Consider the following 17,975-nt stretch of genomic DNA (forward strand, 5'->3'; position numbering starts at 1 on the left):
TCAGCCATTTTCAAAGAGCCAAAAATATTAACGAGGGCGTGCCCAACCACATGATTTGATTTCGATGGGTAATGTTTCATCCAATCATCTACCAGAAGTGGCAATAGTACGTGTATTTATTGGTTTAGAGACGCAAACGCATCATGTCCTTTAGCAGCATGCTTAGGCCTGAAGGGGTTAAATAAACATCAAATAAAATCATATAGCCTGATAAGTGCTACCATTGATCTGTCAGCTGAGCTAATCAAGACTTTGATAGTTTATTAGCTAATACTGATGAGGAAGTAGCAGAAACTATGAAAACTTTTTCAGAATACTTACAGTGCCTTGCAAAAGTATTCACCCCCCTTGAACCTTGCAACCTTTCGCCACATTTCAGGCTTCAAACATAAAGATATAAAATTTTAATTTTTTGTCAAGAATCAACAACAAGTGGGACACAATCGTGAAGTGGAACAAAATTTATTGGATAATGTAAACTTTTTTAACAAATAAAAAACTGAAAAGTGGGGCGTGCAATATTATTCGGCCCCCTTGTGTTAATACTTTGTAGCGCCACCTTTTGCTCCAATTACAGCTGCAAGTCGCTTGGGGTATGTTTCTATCAGTTTTGCACATCGAGAGACTGACATTCTTGCCCATTCTTCCTTGCAAAACAGCTCGAGCTCAGTGAGGTTGGATGGAGAGTGTTTGTGAACAGCAGTCTTCAGCTCTTTCCACAGATTCTCGATTGGATTCAGGTCTGGACTTTGACTTGGCCATTCTAACACCTGGATACGTTTATTTTTTAACCATTCCATTGTAGATTTGGCTTTATGTTTTGGATCATTGTCCTGTTGGAAGATAAATCTCCGTCCCAGTGTGCAGATACCAACAGGTTTTCTTCCAGAATGTTCCTGTATTCGGCTCCATCCATCTTACCGTCAATTTTAACCATCTTCCCTGTCCCTGCTGAAGAAAAGCAGGCCCAAACCATGATGCTGCCACCACCATGTTTGACAGTGGGGATGGTGTGTTCAGGGTGATGAGCTGTGTTGCTTTTACGCCAAACATATCGTTTTGCATTGTGGCCAAAAAGTTCAATTTTGGTTTCATCTGACCAGAGCACCTTCTTCCACATGTTTGGTGTGTCTCCCAGGTGGCTTGTGGTAAACTTTAAATGAGACTTTTTATGGATATCTTTGAGAAATGGCTTTCTTCTTGCCACTCTTCCATAAAGGCCAGATTTGTGCAGTGTACGACTGATTGTTGTCCTATGGACAGACTCTCCCACCTCAGCTGTAGATCTCTGCAGTTCATCCAGAGTGATCATGGGCCTCTTGGCTGCATCTCTGATCAGTTTTCTCCTTGTTTGAGAAGAAAGTTTGGAAGGACGGCCGGGTCTTGGTAGATTTCCAGTGGTCTGATGCTCCTTCCATTTCAATATGATGGCTTGCACAGTGCTCCTTGAGATGTTTAAAGCTTGGGAAATCTTTTTGTATCCAAATCCGGCTTTAAACTTCTCCACAACAGTATCTCGGACCTGCCTGGTGTGTTCCTTGGTTTTCATAATGCTCTCTGCACTTTAAACAGAACCCTGAGACTATCACAGAGCAGGTGCATTTATACGGAGACTTATTTACACACAGGTTGATTCTATTTATCATCATCGGTCATTTAGGACAACATTGGATCATTCAGAGATCCTCACTGAACTTCTGGAGTGAGTTTGCTGCACTGAAAGTAAAGGGGCCGAATAATATTGCACACCCCACTTTTCAGTTTTTTATTTGTTAAAAAAGTTTAAATTATCCAATGAATGTTGTTCCACTTTACAATTGTGTCCCACTTGTTGTTGATTCTTGACAAAAAAATTTAATTTCATATCTTTATGTTTGAAGCCTGAAATGTGGCGAAAGGTTGCAAGATTCAAGGGGGCCGAATACTTTTGCAAGGCACTGTAGTTCAAGATTGACCCCTATTATACAGGGAAAGGTCTAAGTTTGAAATATGTTGTGATCAAGTTTGCAAGAGTAATAGTAACTGTGAACTCTTTGGTCCCGCTGCAGGTTCGCGGGCAAGTACCGCGACACGCTAAGCTTCCGCAAAGAGTCTATGGCCAACGGTGACTCCAACTGTTGTGACAGCGAGTGCGACTCTTCCAGCCGCCGTCTGTCCTTCATGAAAATGGTCGGGCTGGGCAAGGCCAAGCGTGAGCTCGGGGCCGACTCCTCCTCGCAGGCTCCCGAGGAGCAGCTGGTGTGCAAGGAGCCAGAGGTGGAGGTCAAGCCCAGGGAGCCGCTCTCCGGTAAGATTCTCTATATTTCTAAGGAGATGTTTTGAGATGTCCTCATTTTTTTCATGAGAGCAAAGTTGATGTACTCCTAGAGTTTGTTACTACTCTGAATATGCTTGTGGTTGTTGATTCTGGGAATGTTCTCGATCAAAGTTGTCTGAATTTGTCCCCCACATCATTTTATGTGCCCCGCGTTCCACGGATGTCAATCTTGTACGTCGACTTCATGTTTATGGCGGAAAAAAAATTTATAGTCCAATTATGGAGTAATTTTGCCGTGTCATATTGAATAAATGCATTTTTAATATTTCATATTCCATTTAGCACAAGAATGTTATTTGTCATGACCATACCATTTATTTAGCAATTAGGGAAACATACTGAGATAAAAAGAATATCCAGTAGAGAGTAGTTGGAGTTGGAGGAGAGGGATTGAAACAATGACATTTTGCGGCTCTCTTCGTCGTATTTTCCTTGTTCTGAATAATTCCTGCTCAATGGGCTGAATTCTAAATCAGATGAAACCATGACCTTGCCAAAGTCATCCTCCTGTTGGGGAGTTTAGAGCGCTATAATAACAAGCAGCGGCTAAACGGCAGATTAAAAGAATAATTTCTTGTCATCTTCCCTTTGCCAAATTGTTGTACAGTGGGGCAAATAAGTATTTAGTCAACCACTGATTGTGCAAGTTCTCCCACTTGAAAATATTAGAGAGGCCTGTAATTGTCAACATGGGTAAACCTCAACCATGAGAGACAGAATGTGAGAAAAAAAAAAAAACAGAAAATCACATTGTTTGATTTTTAAAGAATTTATTTGCAAATCATGGAGGAAAATAAGTTTTTGGTCAATACCAAAAGTTCATCTCAATACTTTGTTATGTACCCTTTGTAGGCAATAACGGAGGCCAAACGTTTTATGTAACTCTTCACAAGCTTTTCACACACTGTTGCTGTTTTTTTGGCCCATTCCTCCATGCAGATCTCCTCTAGAGCAGTGATGTTTTGGGGCTGTCGTTGGGCAACACGGACCTTCAACTCCCTCCACAGATTTTCTATGAGGTTGAGATCTGGAGACTGGCTAGGCCACTCCAGGACCTTGAAATGCTTCTAACGAAGTCACTCCTTTGTGGCCCTAGCTGTGTGTTTGGGATCTTTGTCAGGCCGAAAGACCCAGCTATGTCTCATCTTCAATGCCCTTGCTGATGGTAGGAGATTTTCACTCAAAATCTCTAGATACATGGCCCCATTCATTCTTTCCTTTACACGGATCAGTCGTCCTTGTCCCTTTGCAGAAAAACAGCCCCAAAGCATGATGTTTCCACCCCCAAGCTTCACAGTGGGTATGGTGTTCTTCGGATGCAATTCAGTATTCTTTCTCCTCCAAACACACGAACCTGTGTTTCTACCAAAAAGTTCTATTTTGGTTTCATCTGACCATAACACATTCTCCCAGTCCTCGTCTGTATCATCCAAATGCTCTCTAGCGAACCGCAGACGTGCCTGGACGTGTACTTTCTTCAGCAGGGGGTCACGTCTGGCAGTGCAGGATTTGAGTCCCTGGCGGCACATTGTGTTACTGATACTGTTACTTTGTCACTGTGGTCCCAGCTCTCTGTAGGTCATTCACTAGGTCTCCCCGTGTGGTTCTGGCATTTTTGCTCACCGTTCTTGTTCTTGTTGTTTGACGCCACGGGGTGAGATTTTGCATGGAGCCCATGATCGAGGGAGATTATCAGTGATCTTGGATGTCTTCCATTTTCTAATAATTGCTTCCACAGTTGATTTCTTTACACCAAGCGTTTTACCTATTGCAGATTCAGTCTTCCCTGCCTGTTGCATGTTTACAATTTTGTCTCTGGTGTCCTTCAACAGCTCTTTGGCCTTGGCCATAGTGGAGTTTGGAGTGTGACTGACTGAGGTTGTGGATAGGAGTCTTTTATACCGATAATGAGCTAAAACAGGTGCCATCAATACATGTAACGAGTAGAGCCTCGTCAGACCTCGTTAGAAGAAGTTAGACCTCTTTGACAGCCAGAAGTCTTGCTTGTTTGTAGGTGACCAAATACTTATTTTCCACTCTAATTTGGAAATAAATTCTTTAAAAATCAAACAATGTGATTTTCTGTTTTTTTTCCCACATTCTGTCTCTCATGGTTGAGGTTTACCCATGTTGACAATTACAGGCCTCTCTAATCTTTTCAAGTAGGATAACTTCATGATTGGTGGTTGACTAAATACTTGTTTGCCCCACTGTAGTTAATTCATTTGTTAAGCTATTCATCATCGATGAGTTGATTAAACGGCGCAGTCCTTTTCAGCCCCCCGAAGGAAACCTTTACTATAAATGTGGCTCGTGACAAAGATGAGTTTGACACGGTGTTCTAGGTGTTTTCCTTGTGGAACTTCTCTGAAACTGTAGATGATTTACTCGTGTTTGTTGCTAGCTTTCATTTCTCCTGGGGATCTTCTAGATATTCTTCTTTTACCAGTGTTCTTGTTCTACTTGTCTTCTGGATATTCTTCTCGTCCAGTGGCAGATGCTGGTCTCTCAGTGAGGGGAAGCGTAAATTGTGTCCATCTGTGAGTGCTTTGTGACGGCGGAGGGGCTCAGCGGCATCCGCTGCTCAGTAGGGAAAGAAACTAAAGTGCCTGAAGTAGGCATGTGCCGGTATGAGATTTTGTCGGTACGATAACCGTGGGCAAAAATACCGCTGTTTCACAGTATCACAGTATCACAGTATTGCAATTATAGCTCCAAAATGTTATTTTGAGATGTATGGGTTAAAAAATTTTTTTTTTTAATTTTCCATTGAACAGGATTTTTTTTTTTTCATTTTTCATAACATAGTTGCAAATTGGAACATGAATATATTGTTGAAATAAACTATCAATTAAAAAAACAACAAAATATTTTAAATAAAATTAAAATAAATAAAACTTATAGACTATACCCACAGCCACAGCTCAAGTTGCTCAAGATTAGAGCAAGAACAAAATAATTTCTATAAAAAAAGTAAAAACACTTCTGAATAAATTTTTTAAAAATTCTACTGCATGACTTTTTTTTAGGGTGGAAAAGCTCAAGTGAAGTTTCGCCATTTTCAGCCACTGTGTCACCTCTAGTCTACATGATGTCATGCCTATGTGTTAAAAAACATAAAAAAATCATAAAAGTTAATAAGTTAGTTAAAAATGTATAAGTTAGTTTTAAGTGTAAATATTGTTGTGGAAAGGATTCATCTAAACAAACAAACAAACAAACAAAAATCATTGGGAGTGAGACCTCTCCTCTATCCAGCGAACGTGGATTTGTGCTTAGGGCAAGAGCATCTTTCACAATTAGCGATCTTTGATGCTATCCCCTTTTCCCCTTCATTCAACCGAATCAAGCTTGTTTTCTCTGCGGCTGTAACACTCGACAAAGTTGCTCTCCCAGCTAAGCCTGGGCTAACATTCGTCTTTGTAAGCTTTTAGTTAGTTTGTATATTGAATTTGAAAGGAAAATGTGTGTTTTGTTTTTGGTGAACTTTTTCATGTTGCTAATCTGTTGAAGCTACTCACACATGGAAAAATAAAATTGTACAACGTTTTAAATGTATTCATTTTGTATATTTCACTTACCACGATTTGAGAGCTCATTAAATTGAAGAAAAGTACGCCTTATGTTTGGAGTATTTGTTTTTGGGTTCACTGACTGTCTAGCCGATAGCGTCACTTTCACGCACAGCAACAAACGGGAGAGGGTGAGCGCTGCCGCGCCAAGCCACTTCTGGCTGCATTTTTGACACATGAAAAATAGCGAATACCGTACTACGGTCTGATGGAAAATTTTAGTGGTTTTGAAACCGCGACGTTTTCACACCACGGTAAACCGTGAAACCGGTAACCGGCACATGCCTAGCCTGAAGTCAAGTTTCCAAACAAATGCAGCAAAAAAAAAAAAAAAACCTCCACAAAAGATGCTCAATTTTCCAATAGTCGTTTTTGACAAAGCAAATGTCGCGAAGCTAGGATGATTATGAAAGTCTCTGGTTCAACTCGGAATGAAAATTGAAAAATGCCTCCCATTTTGCTCCTCAGTCGAAAAAGGAATTCAGCCCGATAGATCATCCAATCATCAAGCAAAGTGTCCAGGCCAGCCGAGCCTGACCTACTGTCCGTAGACCCCTGGAGATGCACAATGTCCAATGGTTGGGATAAACCCAGCCTTTAGCCAATGACTCGTCCCGTTTCGCTGTACACTCTAAAAAATTTGACCCATGGTTACTCAAAAAAATTGTGGCAACAAAGTGACACTCAATATAATTGAATAGATTTAAAGCGCTATAATTTTGATTAAAAAGTATTGAATACATTAACTTAATTTAAACCCAAAAAATTAAATACATGTTAATAAAAGCAACAGCAGAAATGTGTTGGATGTACTAATAGACAACACATGATGAGTTATATCACCAAAAAATATTGAGTAAATCTTATTCAATTTCACAAGGAAAGCTGATTTATGTTAACTAAAACTCTCGAGCAAAAATAATTTACATTCACTGAATATCTGGAGGAAACTGATTCATATTTATTGATAATCTAGTTGAAATTGAGTTATCTTTGTTAATTACATGGGTGAAATTGATTCACATTTGCTAAGTATATGCATAAAAATTATTTGGATTAAGTAAATAAAGTAAGTTATATCAACTCATATTCTAGCACATTGTTGCTTAATTCAACACATTTACACTGTTGTTTTTATTTTTCTGTACCTAAAATAATTGTCTAATTTTTTTATTTTAATTTGTATGACGGGATTTTATTCTACTCAATAATATTGAGTGTCACTTTGTTGCCATAATTTTTATGGGTCTAATTCACCCAATATCCTGACCAAAATTAAGTAAAATGTGGCATCAAGAAACATCAACAGATTTCAATGCATTAAACAGCATAAAACATTTATTTGAAAAACTAGAAAATTTAAAATATTAACATACTTTTAATAATTCACAAGAAAACATTGAAGCAACCAAGAAAAAATTCAACATATGAACATATTTTAACAACACGAAGAATTGAACAACATTGTAAATTAACAACAAAGGAAAATTCAACAGATTAACATGTTAATCTGTTGAATTTTCCTTTGTTGTTAAACTATTAACAATTTCACAACAAAGGTCTCTTCTGTTAGGCCAGTAGCCTGTTCTTCAAGCTATTGATTTTTGGGGAGAGCTTTGTATCATCGAGGCCAAGGAAAAGTTTTTGAAACACTTCAAATGTGTTCTTGAGTTCCTTTGGATATGCGAGATTCAACACATAAGCAATCCCAACCAGAAGGGAGCAAGCCCTCGGAAGATTTTCCAGACCAGTCAGCACTTTGACGCCCTCCACCACAATACCGATGTCTGGTGCCTCTGATGGGTTCGGTTTGATGTAGATCTTCAATGTTTGAAGTGCAAGATCTTGGAGTATTCGGTCCTCATCAGCATCCTGTAATAGCAAGAACATTGCGCATATCAGACAATAAACCCAAGGGAGGCACTATTTCCCAAATTGCTTCAACTGTTTGGACAATAAAAACTGGAGTTTGTCATAGCTATTGTTCCTATTGCACTCCATTAATGTCAGTGTTTTAAACAAATCTTACATAACACTTAAAAATATGCATAAAATCATTTTTTCATACCAGGTAAATTTTAAATGATCTCATCAGTTTACCACAAATCAAAACAATTCAATCACACCATCAAGGTTTTAGCAGTTACAGTAGTAAATATATGTAAATGAAATCAATCCATTACATCTTTTTTACCTGGGACTGTTGTGATTAATCCAATCCAAACTATTAACATACTAATCCGTATTGTACCATACTGATAGTGGTAAAAAAAGTTGTGGCACTGTAAGTTCATTCCTGACGCTATAAAATTTATAAATTTTCCACAGCAATTGGTTCAACTTTGCTCTCATTTACTTATTATTAAGTTGCCTCAGTCTCTGTAAAAATGTATTTGTATTCACAAAGCAGCTCTTTGGCCAGCATTTCTTAGGTACTTCTTAGGCACCAATTATTAAGACTTTAAAACTTTTAAATTCTGCTAATTGGTGCAATCAAATAACACCTCCTATTTATGCACTTGCACTTAAAAGTTCCATGATGGAAAATAAACACTTTTAAACACTTAATAGAGGACAATGATGTAGTTTGCCAAGACCTACTGGGAGAAATACAGTTAAAGCTATTTTGTGATTTGACTTCCCCAAAACATATTAAGTCAAAGAGATGAGAGTGATGACCTTCTTTTATTTTAACATGTAATTCAACTTACATCGTACTCTCTTAAGAGTTGCTCTGACGATTCCCCGAGGAACTTCATCGAACATCTAATGACGATCTCTCTCTTCATGTGGATATTTGGGTTGCTTGGAGTCTGAAATGGAAAAATAAACACAAGGTGTTTTATATTACTGTTAATAAGGCCCTATCAAGGATCCTTCCTATGCCGTCTCTGGGACCTGAATAAGGAAATACTAATGAAACAAATTCTCATGCAATTATTTCATCACAGGATAACATTACCTCCTCTAAAGTTGATATTCCTAGAACACTGTATTAGCAAACATAATGCTCAATGAAGGGTACCTTGAGTAAGATAGCCTGCAACTGCAGCCCCATGCTTCCGCCCTTGGTATGGAAGAGTTTTAATAGTTGAGGCGTAAATTCGTCCAGCTTGGACATGAACTTTGATTCAAGATGAACCATTGTTATTCGATAAAACTCATCCTGGATCTGAAAGACAAATCATAAAACCAGTTTTAAATCCTCAAGTATATCATATACTCATATAAAGTGTTACCGGTTCATATCTTTTGGTGTAAATATTCCTTAATAGAGTGAGGACCGCTGCAGCTTATAGTCCAGTGCGGCTTATCAATTAAAAAATGCAATTTTCGTGTCAAATTTGGTGGGTTGCAGCTTACAGTCAGGTGCGCCTTATAGTCCGAAAATTACGGTCGTGTTTTTCAAAGAAAATGAGAACAATAATGCAAAATAAATAAATAAATATATATATATATATATATATATATATATAATATGTATATAATTATATTAAATATAATTAATTGAAAACATAACAATTAGATATTTGTTTTATAAATCGTTCAACCCTATAATATACAATTATATGTAAGAGACTGTGCGCCTTTTAATATTTATCATTTGTCATTTGTTGATATGCATATTACCTTAGAATTGGTTTTATATTTTTGTCAGACATCCTAAAGGTTCCTTTTATTGAAGTGGGATTTTATAAGGTATTTATCCATAGTTAGTGTCTTACCTGCACCAGTGTGTTCCCAATGACATTTAAACTGGTACAGACGCTATGCCACGTACTAATGGAAAAAAAAAAAAAAAAAAAAAAAAAAAAAGGATTATCCCTTAAGAATGTCCACAATAAACATTTTTGCTGTCACATTATTACAGGACATAATTATTATTGATTAATGTCACAGCAGTGGAAAAGTATGTACAAATCATTAATTTACCTGCTAGTCTGAGAAATCCTCCTCACCTGAGGTAGACTATCAGCTAACCCAACATTATAGGGTATATTAGTTATACAAGAAAACGTATTCTGGTCGTTTTCCATGTGGCGTTTTCCTAGCTTTGGAATTAACATATAGCTCGCTAACCCATTAATCTCGCTTTGTGATATACCCCCCAGAACCTAGCATTTCGCAAAACAGCCATTGTGCTCAAAACACATTAACAGACGAACCAGTGAAAATGCGACAAGAATTCTGCATTTAACACGCTACTTGAGTAAAAATTTTACGAATACAATTCTATTGTGAAAACTAAATGCAGTAACTTCAGATAAAACTCCTAAATTGATTATACTCACCACTGAGACACAAGTGTGCTCCTCCGTGTCGGTGTGCTGGCTTGTTAAGGTGGGGGGAGGGGAGGTTAACTTGACTGTGGCCAGGAGCCAGGACGCTAAATTAAATAAAAAAAGAATAGTTTGTACTTTACATCCATTATATAACAGTATTACGCTATACTCGGTAAAACACATTAAATTGTGAAATTCACACTACTTTTTCAATCATTGCAATGCTTTTAGTCGAACCAAACTTTTTCAATCATTGCAATGCTTTAGTTGAATCAAAGACGACACAAACTGACTTCAGTCAGTAACACTAGAACTTAATTTTGACTGAAAGTACAGTAAAGTTGGCACGTTTAGCAATTTGTAGTAACACAAAGCAATGTTTAACTGATACAGACACTGGGGTCGTTACCTAAGAACAATTAAACAGCTCTTACCTTTAAGCCAACGGTCTGTGAAATGGTGGCTGACTTGCTGTTGTGTGATGAAAAATGCCTTGGGCGGGAAAATAAGACCTTCCAATGAGTAAAATTTATCAATTTTCTGCAGTTTTGACTTTGCTTATAAAAATAAATAAATTCTACTCACTGATTTTAAGTTGGTTTTATATTTAAAAAATACTAATTAAAATGCTATTAATAAATGATTAAAAATTGGTAAATTCTGCTCACTTTGATTGCAAACTGCACACAGTCATTTTTATTATGTATAGTCTACTTTTATTTATTTCGTAAATATTATCAAAACCTGATCACAGTTTTTACAGTGTAGTGGAACAATACACTCTTATATCTGGAGATGCACAGATTCCACACTGTTTAAAAGACTGTAAAGCGGCGAAAACTGCAGTGATAAGAACCTAATTCTGACCAAAAGCTGACGAAGTTGTAGTGCATATTTAGTCAATGACATGTACGTACAGACAACAGTATACGTTTGAAGACTTCATTTTTTACATTATGGGGGAAGCTGAGCTTCCGTTGCAGTCTCAGCGCAATCGCCTTTGTCCTAGTCCTCTGTTCCTGTAGGAATGTTATCGCTGGCCATCCAGCTTTTGTTCCAACAGGTATGTCAGAGAGTTTGCCTGTTCAAGTGTGGGCTTGTTGTCATCAGATCCACTGACGTGCTTTATTGTGTGATTTCCAAACAAGATCTTGTTTTCACCTTCAACAGGGTTGTGTTCTGTTGACACACGGTCAGTAGCGGAGACGCCGCCACGCCCGCTTCTAACCCTTGCACGCAGTCTCCAGGCTGATGGCTCGCTTCGCTAAACGTGTCGTTTGGAAGACCTTTAGGAGTCGACATGAACCGACAAGGTTTTGTTGTGCATGTTGTTGTCATGCACGTTAGCGTGAAGAAGGTGATTGAGGAGAAGTTGAAAAGATGAAGATGAAGTTTGATGCTGGTTTCTGATGGCCACATCAAGATAACAAAAAAAAAAAACAAGAAATTCAAGTCATAACGGTTAAACTCAAGTCTGTCAAATCCAGTAGGTTTTATCGTTTATCATGTTTACATTTGTTTACATTTTCGAGAAGGAACTACAAAACGCAATTCATGGAGAAATGGGGTGAGAATGCATTCATGCTGGTCTGTAATCGCCCTTGGATTTTAGGGCACTTTTTGGTCAAAAACTAACTGTTGTGAAAAGTGTCTATTTTTATAGTAACACTTTAAAATTTGAATAGGCAGAGATGTGACATATGTACAGTGGGGCAAATAAGTATTTAGTCAACCACCAATTGTGCAAGTTCTCCTACTTGAAAAGATTAGCGAGGCCTGTAATTGTCAACATGGGTAAACCTCAACCATGAGAGACAGAATGTGGGAAAAAAAATCACATTGTTTGATTTTTAAAGAATTTATTTCCAAATTAGAGTGGAAAATAAGTATTTGGTCACCTACAAACAAGCAAGATTTCTGACTGTCAAAGAGGTTTAACTTCTTCTAACAAGGTCTAAGGCTCCACTCGTTACCCTTATTAATGGCACCTGTTTTAACTCATTATCGGTATAAAGACACCTGTCCAGAACCTCAGTCAGTCACACTCCAAACTCCACTATGGCCAAGGCCAAAGAGCCAGTACACGTCCAGGCCTGTCTGCGGTTCGCTAGAGAGCATTTGGATGATCCAGAAGAGGACTGGGAGAATGTGTTATGGTCAGATGAAACCAATGGGGCCATGTATCTAGAGATTTTGAGTGAAAATCTCCTACCATCAGCAAGGGCATTGAAGATGAGACATAGCTGGGTCTTTCGGCCTGACAATGATCCCAAACACACAGCTAGGGCCACAAAGGAGTGACTTCGTTAGAAGCATTTCAAGGTCCTGGAGTGGCCTAGCCAGTCTCCAGATCTCAACCCCATAGAAAATCTGTGGAGGGAGTTGAAGGTCCGTGTTGCCCAACGACAGCCCCAAAACATCACTGGTCTAGAGGAGACCTGCATGTAGGAATGGGCCAAAATACCAGGAACAGTGTGTGAAAAGCTTGCGAAGAGTTACAGAAAACATTTGGCCTCCGTTATTGCCAACAAAGGGTTCATAACAAAGTATTGAGATGAACGTTTTGTATTGAGCAAATACTTATTTTCCACCATGATTTGCAAATAAATTCTTTAAAAATCGAACAATGTGATTTTCTGGGTTTTTTTCACATTCTCATGGCTGAGGTTTACCCATGTTGACAATTACAGGCCTCTCTTATACTGTATTTTCAAGTGGGAGAACTTGCACAATTAGTGGTTGACTAAATACTTATTTGCCCCACTGTATTTCTGGAGAACTTGGGTGGGAACTGGGAAGGCATTCATGCTGGTCCATAAAATCCTTTGGGTGTTAGGATTTTTGTTCAAAAACAGTGACCGTTTAATAGAAAGTGTAACACGCACTTTTCACAACACTCAAATAAATTGCACTCAAATATCCAACAGCGCTCTGCACGGCAGCAGCTCAACAGCATCAATAAACAATAATATGGCTACAATATCAATATGGCAAGCTATTTGAAGTTCTGCATGGTCTAAATCTACAGCTAACTATTCCTTGCTGGGCACTATTACACAGTAAACTATCATAATCCTCTTCGTTTTTGACCTCGAATTGAATTTTAGACAATTTTGCTGTTTTTGGAAAGAAAAAACTGCAAATTAGTTTTTGGGCCATATTAACACCTCCTCTGTCAACAGTTAACTTTTCCATTCCAAAAGTGCCTTATCCAACGTGACCTGGTAGCAAACAAGGTGTCAAGTGATGACCTTTTTATTAACAAAAAGTAGTACAGTAGTACTAATAGTAGTTGTACAGTAATCCCCAGGGGTTAATTTGTGGCGGATACTGCTGGAACAAGATCCGGCACCTCTTGATTTTGGCCTCCCTGTGTTCCGGGACTTATTTGAGCAGATCCGGCACCTCTCGTGCATAGAAAATATTAATAAAATCTTTTTTAAAAATGTATACAATAAAATAATAATATGCATACATTCATTTACAGAACAAATCCCCAAAATTGCATGTTGTTTATAGAACTTTAACGTCATTTGAAAGAGTCGGAGAATTTGTTATTGTACTGAAAAGGATCAACAAATCACGCCCCTTACATAAAAAAAACCTAATTGGGAAATTTGCAGCATCTAGGGAGCAAACAGCCAGGATCAAACGGTATTTCAACACGCCAAAAAGACAGTTTCATTTACTGTCCTTTTACAAAGCACCGCAGCAGCTAGCCAGGTTCACGGACAGTCAGCCAAGCCGGGGCAGGAGGCTGCTACCGTGGCAGCAGCTAGTCAGTTTGGGAAATGCGGGTTTGGGCTGCACAATTTGTAAGGCGGTGGGATCTTTGGGGCAGAAAAGACGGGAGATGAAACTCTCAAAAGAATGGGTTTTTGTTATTTATTGTAGTCTCTGAATTTTTTTTTTTTTTTTTTAAATGTTTTTCAAGTTAGACCTGTTGAGAAACTAATTGCTGACTGTGTACTGTAAGTCCCACCTGTGGTTATGTGGGTAATGCCCGTACTGGGCAGAGTATAGCCTAAATAATTGTAAATTGTTGTCATAACCATGGGTCGCGTTAACCGAATATTTTCCGTCGTTGACTGTTTTTTTACAACGGTGACGGAAAAAACTGAAGTCCATCTGTCATTTTGACAGGTTGCAATTAACACCCCAGACCACAGGGTGGCGAGTGAGCATATTAATTAGCTATTGTCTCTCTTAATGCATGACGTCGTTGGCCTTACTCGGAAAAATGTCAAGGCAACTGAGTGTCCGAAGTTTCTTCAAAAAGCCCCAAAACGACGATGGTGTTGATAAAAGAGGTGAAAAAAGAGGGACTGATGCAGTGAAGGATGACAACGAATCAAGTGAATCGCCGGTTCACTCCCCACTGCGGCGAGCAGTTGAAAACGCCGCCAATTACCAAGAAGGGCAGAATTGGTAACACGGTGAAAGCGGCATAAAGCCAAAAAAGCGGACCAGACTAGCCAGAGCCTGAAATTATTTCAAGGAAAATATGGAGGGTGCCACCACTGTGTGTACTCTTTTTGCTAAGCTGAGCTCGCATACCACGGTAGCACGTCGGCTGTGAACGAACACTTGACGCGTCGTCACCCAGGTGTATTTCGGAAGACAACAGGAAACAACAAGCTAGCGGATTGTAAGTCCATGCAACTTTCTAACGATTTTTTAAAAAATTGGAAGTTGCCTTTATGTGCGTCGTATCAACGTGCATTTTTATTTAATAATAATAATTTAAAAAAATATATATATAATGGAATTATATAATATTTTATTATTATTAAATGTATTAGTATCATGGAAGGTCCCACTTGGGGAAAAAAAAAAAATATATATATATATATATCCTGTATATACATAATACAATAAAAATATATATGGAAACAGTACTGGCCTGCTTACTGTAATCCATGACTGCACTAATGTTAGTTACTTTATATTATAAAGTATTATTGTGTATATACATATAGTGACTGCATCAAGATAGTCATTTTAAAAATTTAAGTGACGGGTAAAAATAGATAAGGACCGGATTTTTATGACCTTGCCAGACAAAATGACAGACAACGAAAAAGTCTAGCGCAACCTCTGGTCATAACATATCTACCCTGGATATTATCTGAAATTGAAGTCTCACAGCATGGCAAGTGGGCATTTGCGTGTTGTTTTTAGCACCATTTTCTGCGTATGTTCCGGGACCTATGCTCGTCTGGTCATCCCTGCGCTGTCGTATATACTCCGCGGAACGGTTCGCACCAGAGTGTGAAGCAGTTGGGATGAAGATCAGCGCCTCCAAATCTGGGACCATGGTCCTCAGTCGGAAAAGTGTGGCGTGCTCTCTCCGGGTCGGGGATGAGATCCTGCCCCAAGTAGAGGAGTCCAAGTATCTTGGGGTCTTGTTCACAAGTGAAGGTAGGAGGGAGCGGGAGATCGACAGGCGGATCGGTGCAGCATCTACAGTGATGCGGACTCTGCACCGGCCAGTAGTGGTGACGAAGGATCTGAGCCAAAAGGCTCAATTTACCAGTCAATCTCTGTTCCTACCCTCACCTATGGTCACGAGTTGTGGGTCGTGACCGAAAGGCCAAGGTCCTGGATACAAGCGGCCAAAATGAGTTTCCTCCACCAGGTGTACGGGCTCTTCCTTAGAGATAGGATGAGAAGATTGGTCATCCGGGAGGGACTCTGTGTCGAGCCGCTACTTCTTTGCGTTGAGAGGAGCCAGTTGGAGTGACTTGGGCATCTGGTTCGCATGCCTCCTGGACGCCTCCCTGGAGAAGTGTTCCGGGCATGTCCCACTGACAGTCATGGTCCTCAGTCGGTAAAGGGTGGCGTGCCCTCTCCGGGTCGGGGATGATATCCACCCCCAAGTATAGGAGTCCAACTATCTTGGGGTCTTGTTCACAAGTGAAGGTAGGAGGGAGCGGGAGATCGACAGGCAGATCGGTACAGAGTCCGCATCACTGCAGTCTCTGCACCGGCAAGTAGTGGTGACGAAGGATCTGAGCCGAAAGGTGAAGCTCTCAATTTACCAGTCGATCTCCGTTCCTACCCTCACCTATGGTCACGAGTTGTGGGTCGTGACCAAAAGGAAAAGATCCTGGATACAAGCGGCCAAAATGAGTTTCCTCCACCAGGTTTCCGGGCTTTCCCTTAGAGATAGGTTGAGAAGATCGGTCATCCGGAAAGGAATCTGTGTTGAGCCGCTACTTCTCCGCCTTGAGAGGAGCCAGTTGAGGTTACTCCGCCATCTGGTTCGCACGCCTCCTGGACGTCTCCCTGGAGAAGTGTTCCGGGCATGTCGAACCAGCGGGAGACCTTGGGGACATCCCAGGGAACTCTGCAGAGACTATGTCTCTCGGCCTGGGAACACCTTGGGATCCCGCCGGAGAAGCTGGTTGAAGTGGCTGGGGAGGGGGAATTCTGGGCTTCCCTGCTAAAGCTGCTGCCCCCACGACCCTACCCCGGAATAATAATAAATTATCATTAATAATCAATCATTAATTCTTTTCCCCTGGTTTGCCACGTCCCTGCGGGAAACTATCGAAAGTCATTGGACAGTAAAAGCTTTAAAGGGTGGTTTGCATGGGGCCATCGTAGTGTTCTATTAAGATTTCAGTTGCGGATAAGACGTTGACATTCTGCCTGACTGGGGCAGTCAATGATTAGCATGTCCTTTGCTAGCTTGGCGGAGGTCATAAAACTTGGACTTCCTGTTAATCACTCTCAACGCACCTCAGAGGACAAAAAGACGCTGGAACGCAGCACCGTCCGAAGTCCGTTTCTCTTAGGATGACGCCTTACAATCTTAAGTCAATTGATTGTACACATTAGAGCACATTTATGAATTTGTTACATCGATCTGTATACCCTTTCTGAAGTAGAGATTATGTGAATAAGATGAAATACAGTCAAATTGTTACTGCACTCGCTTACTAAATTTTTATTTACGACGTGAAATGTATCACTGAAAGTGATATTTACAATATTACATCAAATATTTCATGTTACAACAGAGATTTTTATGTTAAAATTACAGCCTGGACAATAAATCGATTTTATGACTTAATTTGAGTTTGAGAAACTGAGTTGTTTTTTTATATATATTAGGGCTATCAAACGATTAAAAATTTTAATCGAGTTAATTACAGCTTAAAAATCGTAATTAATCGCAATTAATCGCAATTCAAACCATCATAAAATATGCCATATTTTTCTGTAAGTTACATATATATATTCTGTAAAATAAATTGTTGGAATGAAAGATAAGACACAAGATGGATATATACATTCAACATATGGTACATAAGGACTGTAGTGGGCATTTCACTCTACTGTCATTTAAATCTGTCTATGCTGTCCTCACTCCGAAGCGTCTACTTTTTCCAAAGCTAGACAGCTAGTGAACGACGCCTTAATAATCAGACTTCTTCCTTTTTCATCTGATTTATTAATAAAATAGCCTCAAGCTATTGTCCTCTTTAGACCGTCGTAAAACTACAAAAAAAAGTACACAAGCATTGCATTAGCAACAACGTTAGCTTAGCACGCTATACAGGTTCACTAAACATAAACAAAAAGCGTCTCATACAAAAAATAGAACATTTCGCTTACTAACATAATATGTACATTCTTTACAACAACCATACTTACGGACAAATCTTGTCCAAGGATCATATAAGCACAACATTACAACGTAGGCGTCAGCCCGAGACGTCGTGCAGCCATATTGAACTGGCAAGAAAACAATAAACCATGTCGCAAAGCGACCACAAGAGTTCGCTGTTAGACAGC

The 17,975-nt window shown here is 39.4% G+C and overlaps 2 protein-coding genes across 5 annotated transcripts in view; one reads left to right on the plus strand and one right to left on the minus strand.

The window, feature by feature from the left end:
• LOC130917241 (tumor necrosis factor alpha-induced protein 2-like) overlaps window positions 1–17,975 on the plus strand; it is a 119,386-nt gene that overhangs the window by 51,489 nt on the left and 49,922 nt on the right. For all 4 annotated transcript variants that reach the window (XR_009063437.1, XM_057838448.1, XM_057838447.1 and 1 more), the window contains exon 3: window positions 2,049–2,287. Coding sequence is in view for 3 of the 4 variants with exons in the window: in XM_057838448.1 (XP_057694431.1) it covers window positions 2,049–2,287 (239 nt within the window). In the remaining variant the exon portion in view is untranslated. The remainder of the gene's footprint in view (window positions 1–2,048; window positions 2,288–17,975) is intronic.
• LOC130917242 (uncharacterized) lies at window positions 7,281–10,951 on the minus strand. The gene is made up of 4 exons (XM_057838450.1): window positions 10,182–10,951; window positions 8,915–9,061; window positions 8,601–8,702; window positions 7,281–7,761 (listed from the first exon to the last, which is right to left on the minus strand). The coding sequence occupies exons 1-4, from the start codon at window positions 10,353–10,355 to the stop codon at window positions 7,459–7,461; spliced, it is 726 nt and encodes a 241-aa protein (XP_057694433.1). The 5' UTR covers window positions 10,356–10,951; the 3' UTR covers window positions 7,281–7,458.

Source organism: Corythoichthys intestinalis, chromosome 6 (assembly GCF_030265065.1).
Source record: "Corythoichthys intestinalis isolate RoL2023-P3 chromosome 6, ASM3026506v1, whole genome shotgun sequence".
NCBI classification, from domain to species: Eukaryota; Metazoa; Chordata; class Actinopteri; order Syngnathiformes; family Syngnathidae; genus Corythoichthys; species Corythoichthys intestinalis.

What these genes read in the sequence shown, in the direction of transcription:
- LOC130917242 (XM_057838450.1), bottom strand. Translation starts at nt 10,355, where the DNA reads ATGTGTTTTACCGAGTATAGCGTAATACTGTTATATAATGGATGTAAA. An exon ending in TGCAGGCTATCTTACTCAAG is followed by an intron (nt 8,703 to 8,914) that starts GTACCCTTCATT and finishes TTTCCATTTCAG; the next exon opens with ACTCCAAGCAACCCAAATAT. An exon ending in AACTCTTAAGAGAGTACGAT is followed by an intron (nt 7,762 to 8,600) that starts GTAAGTTGAATT and finishes TTGCTATTACAG; the next exon opens with GATGCTGATGAGGACCGAAT.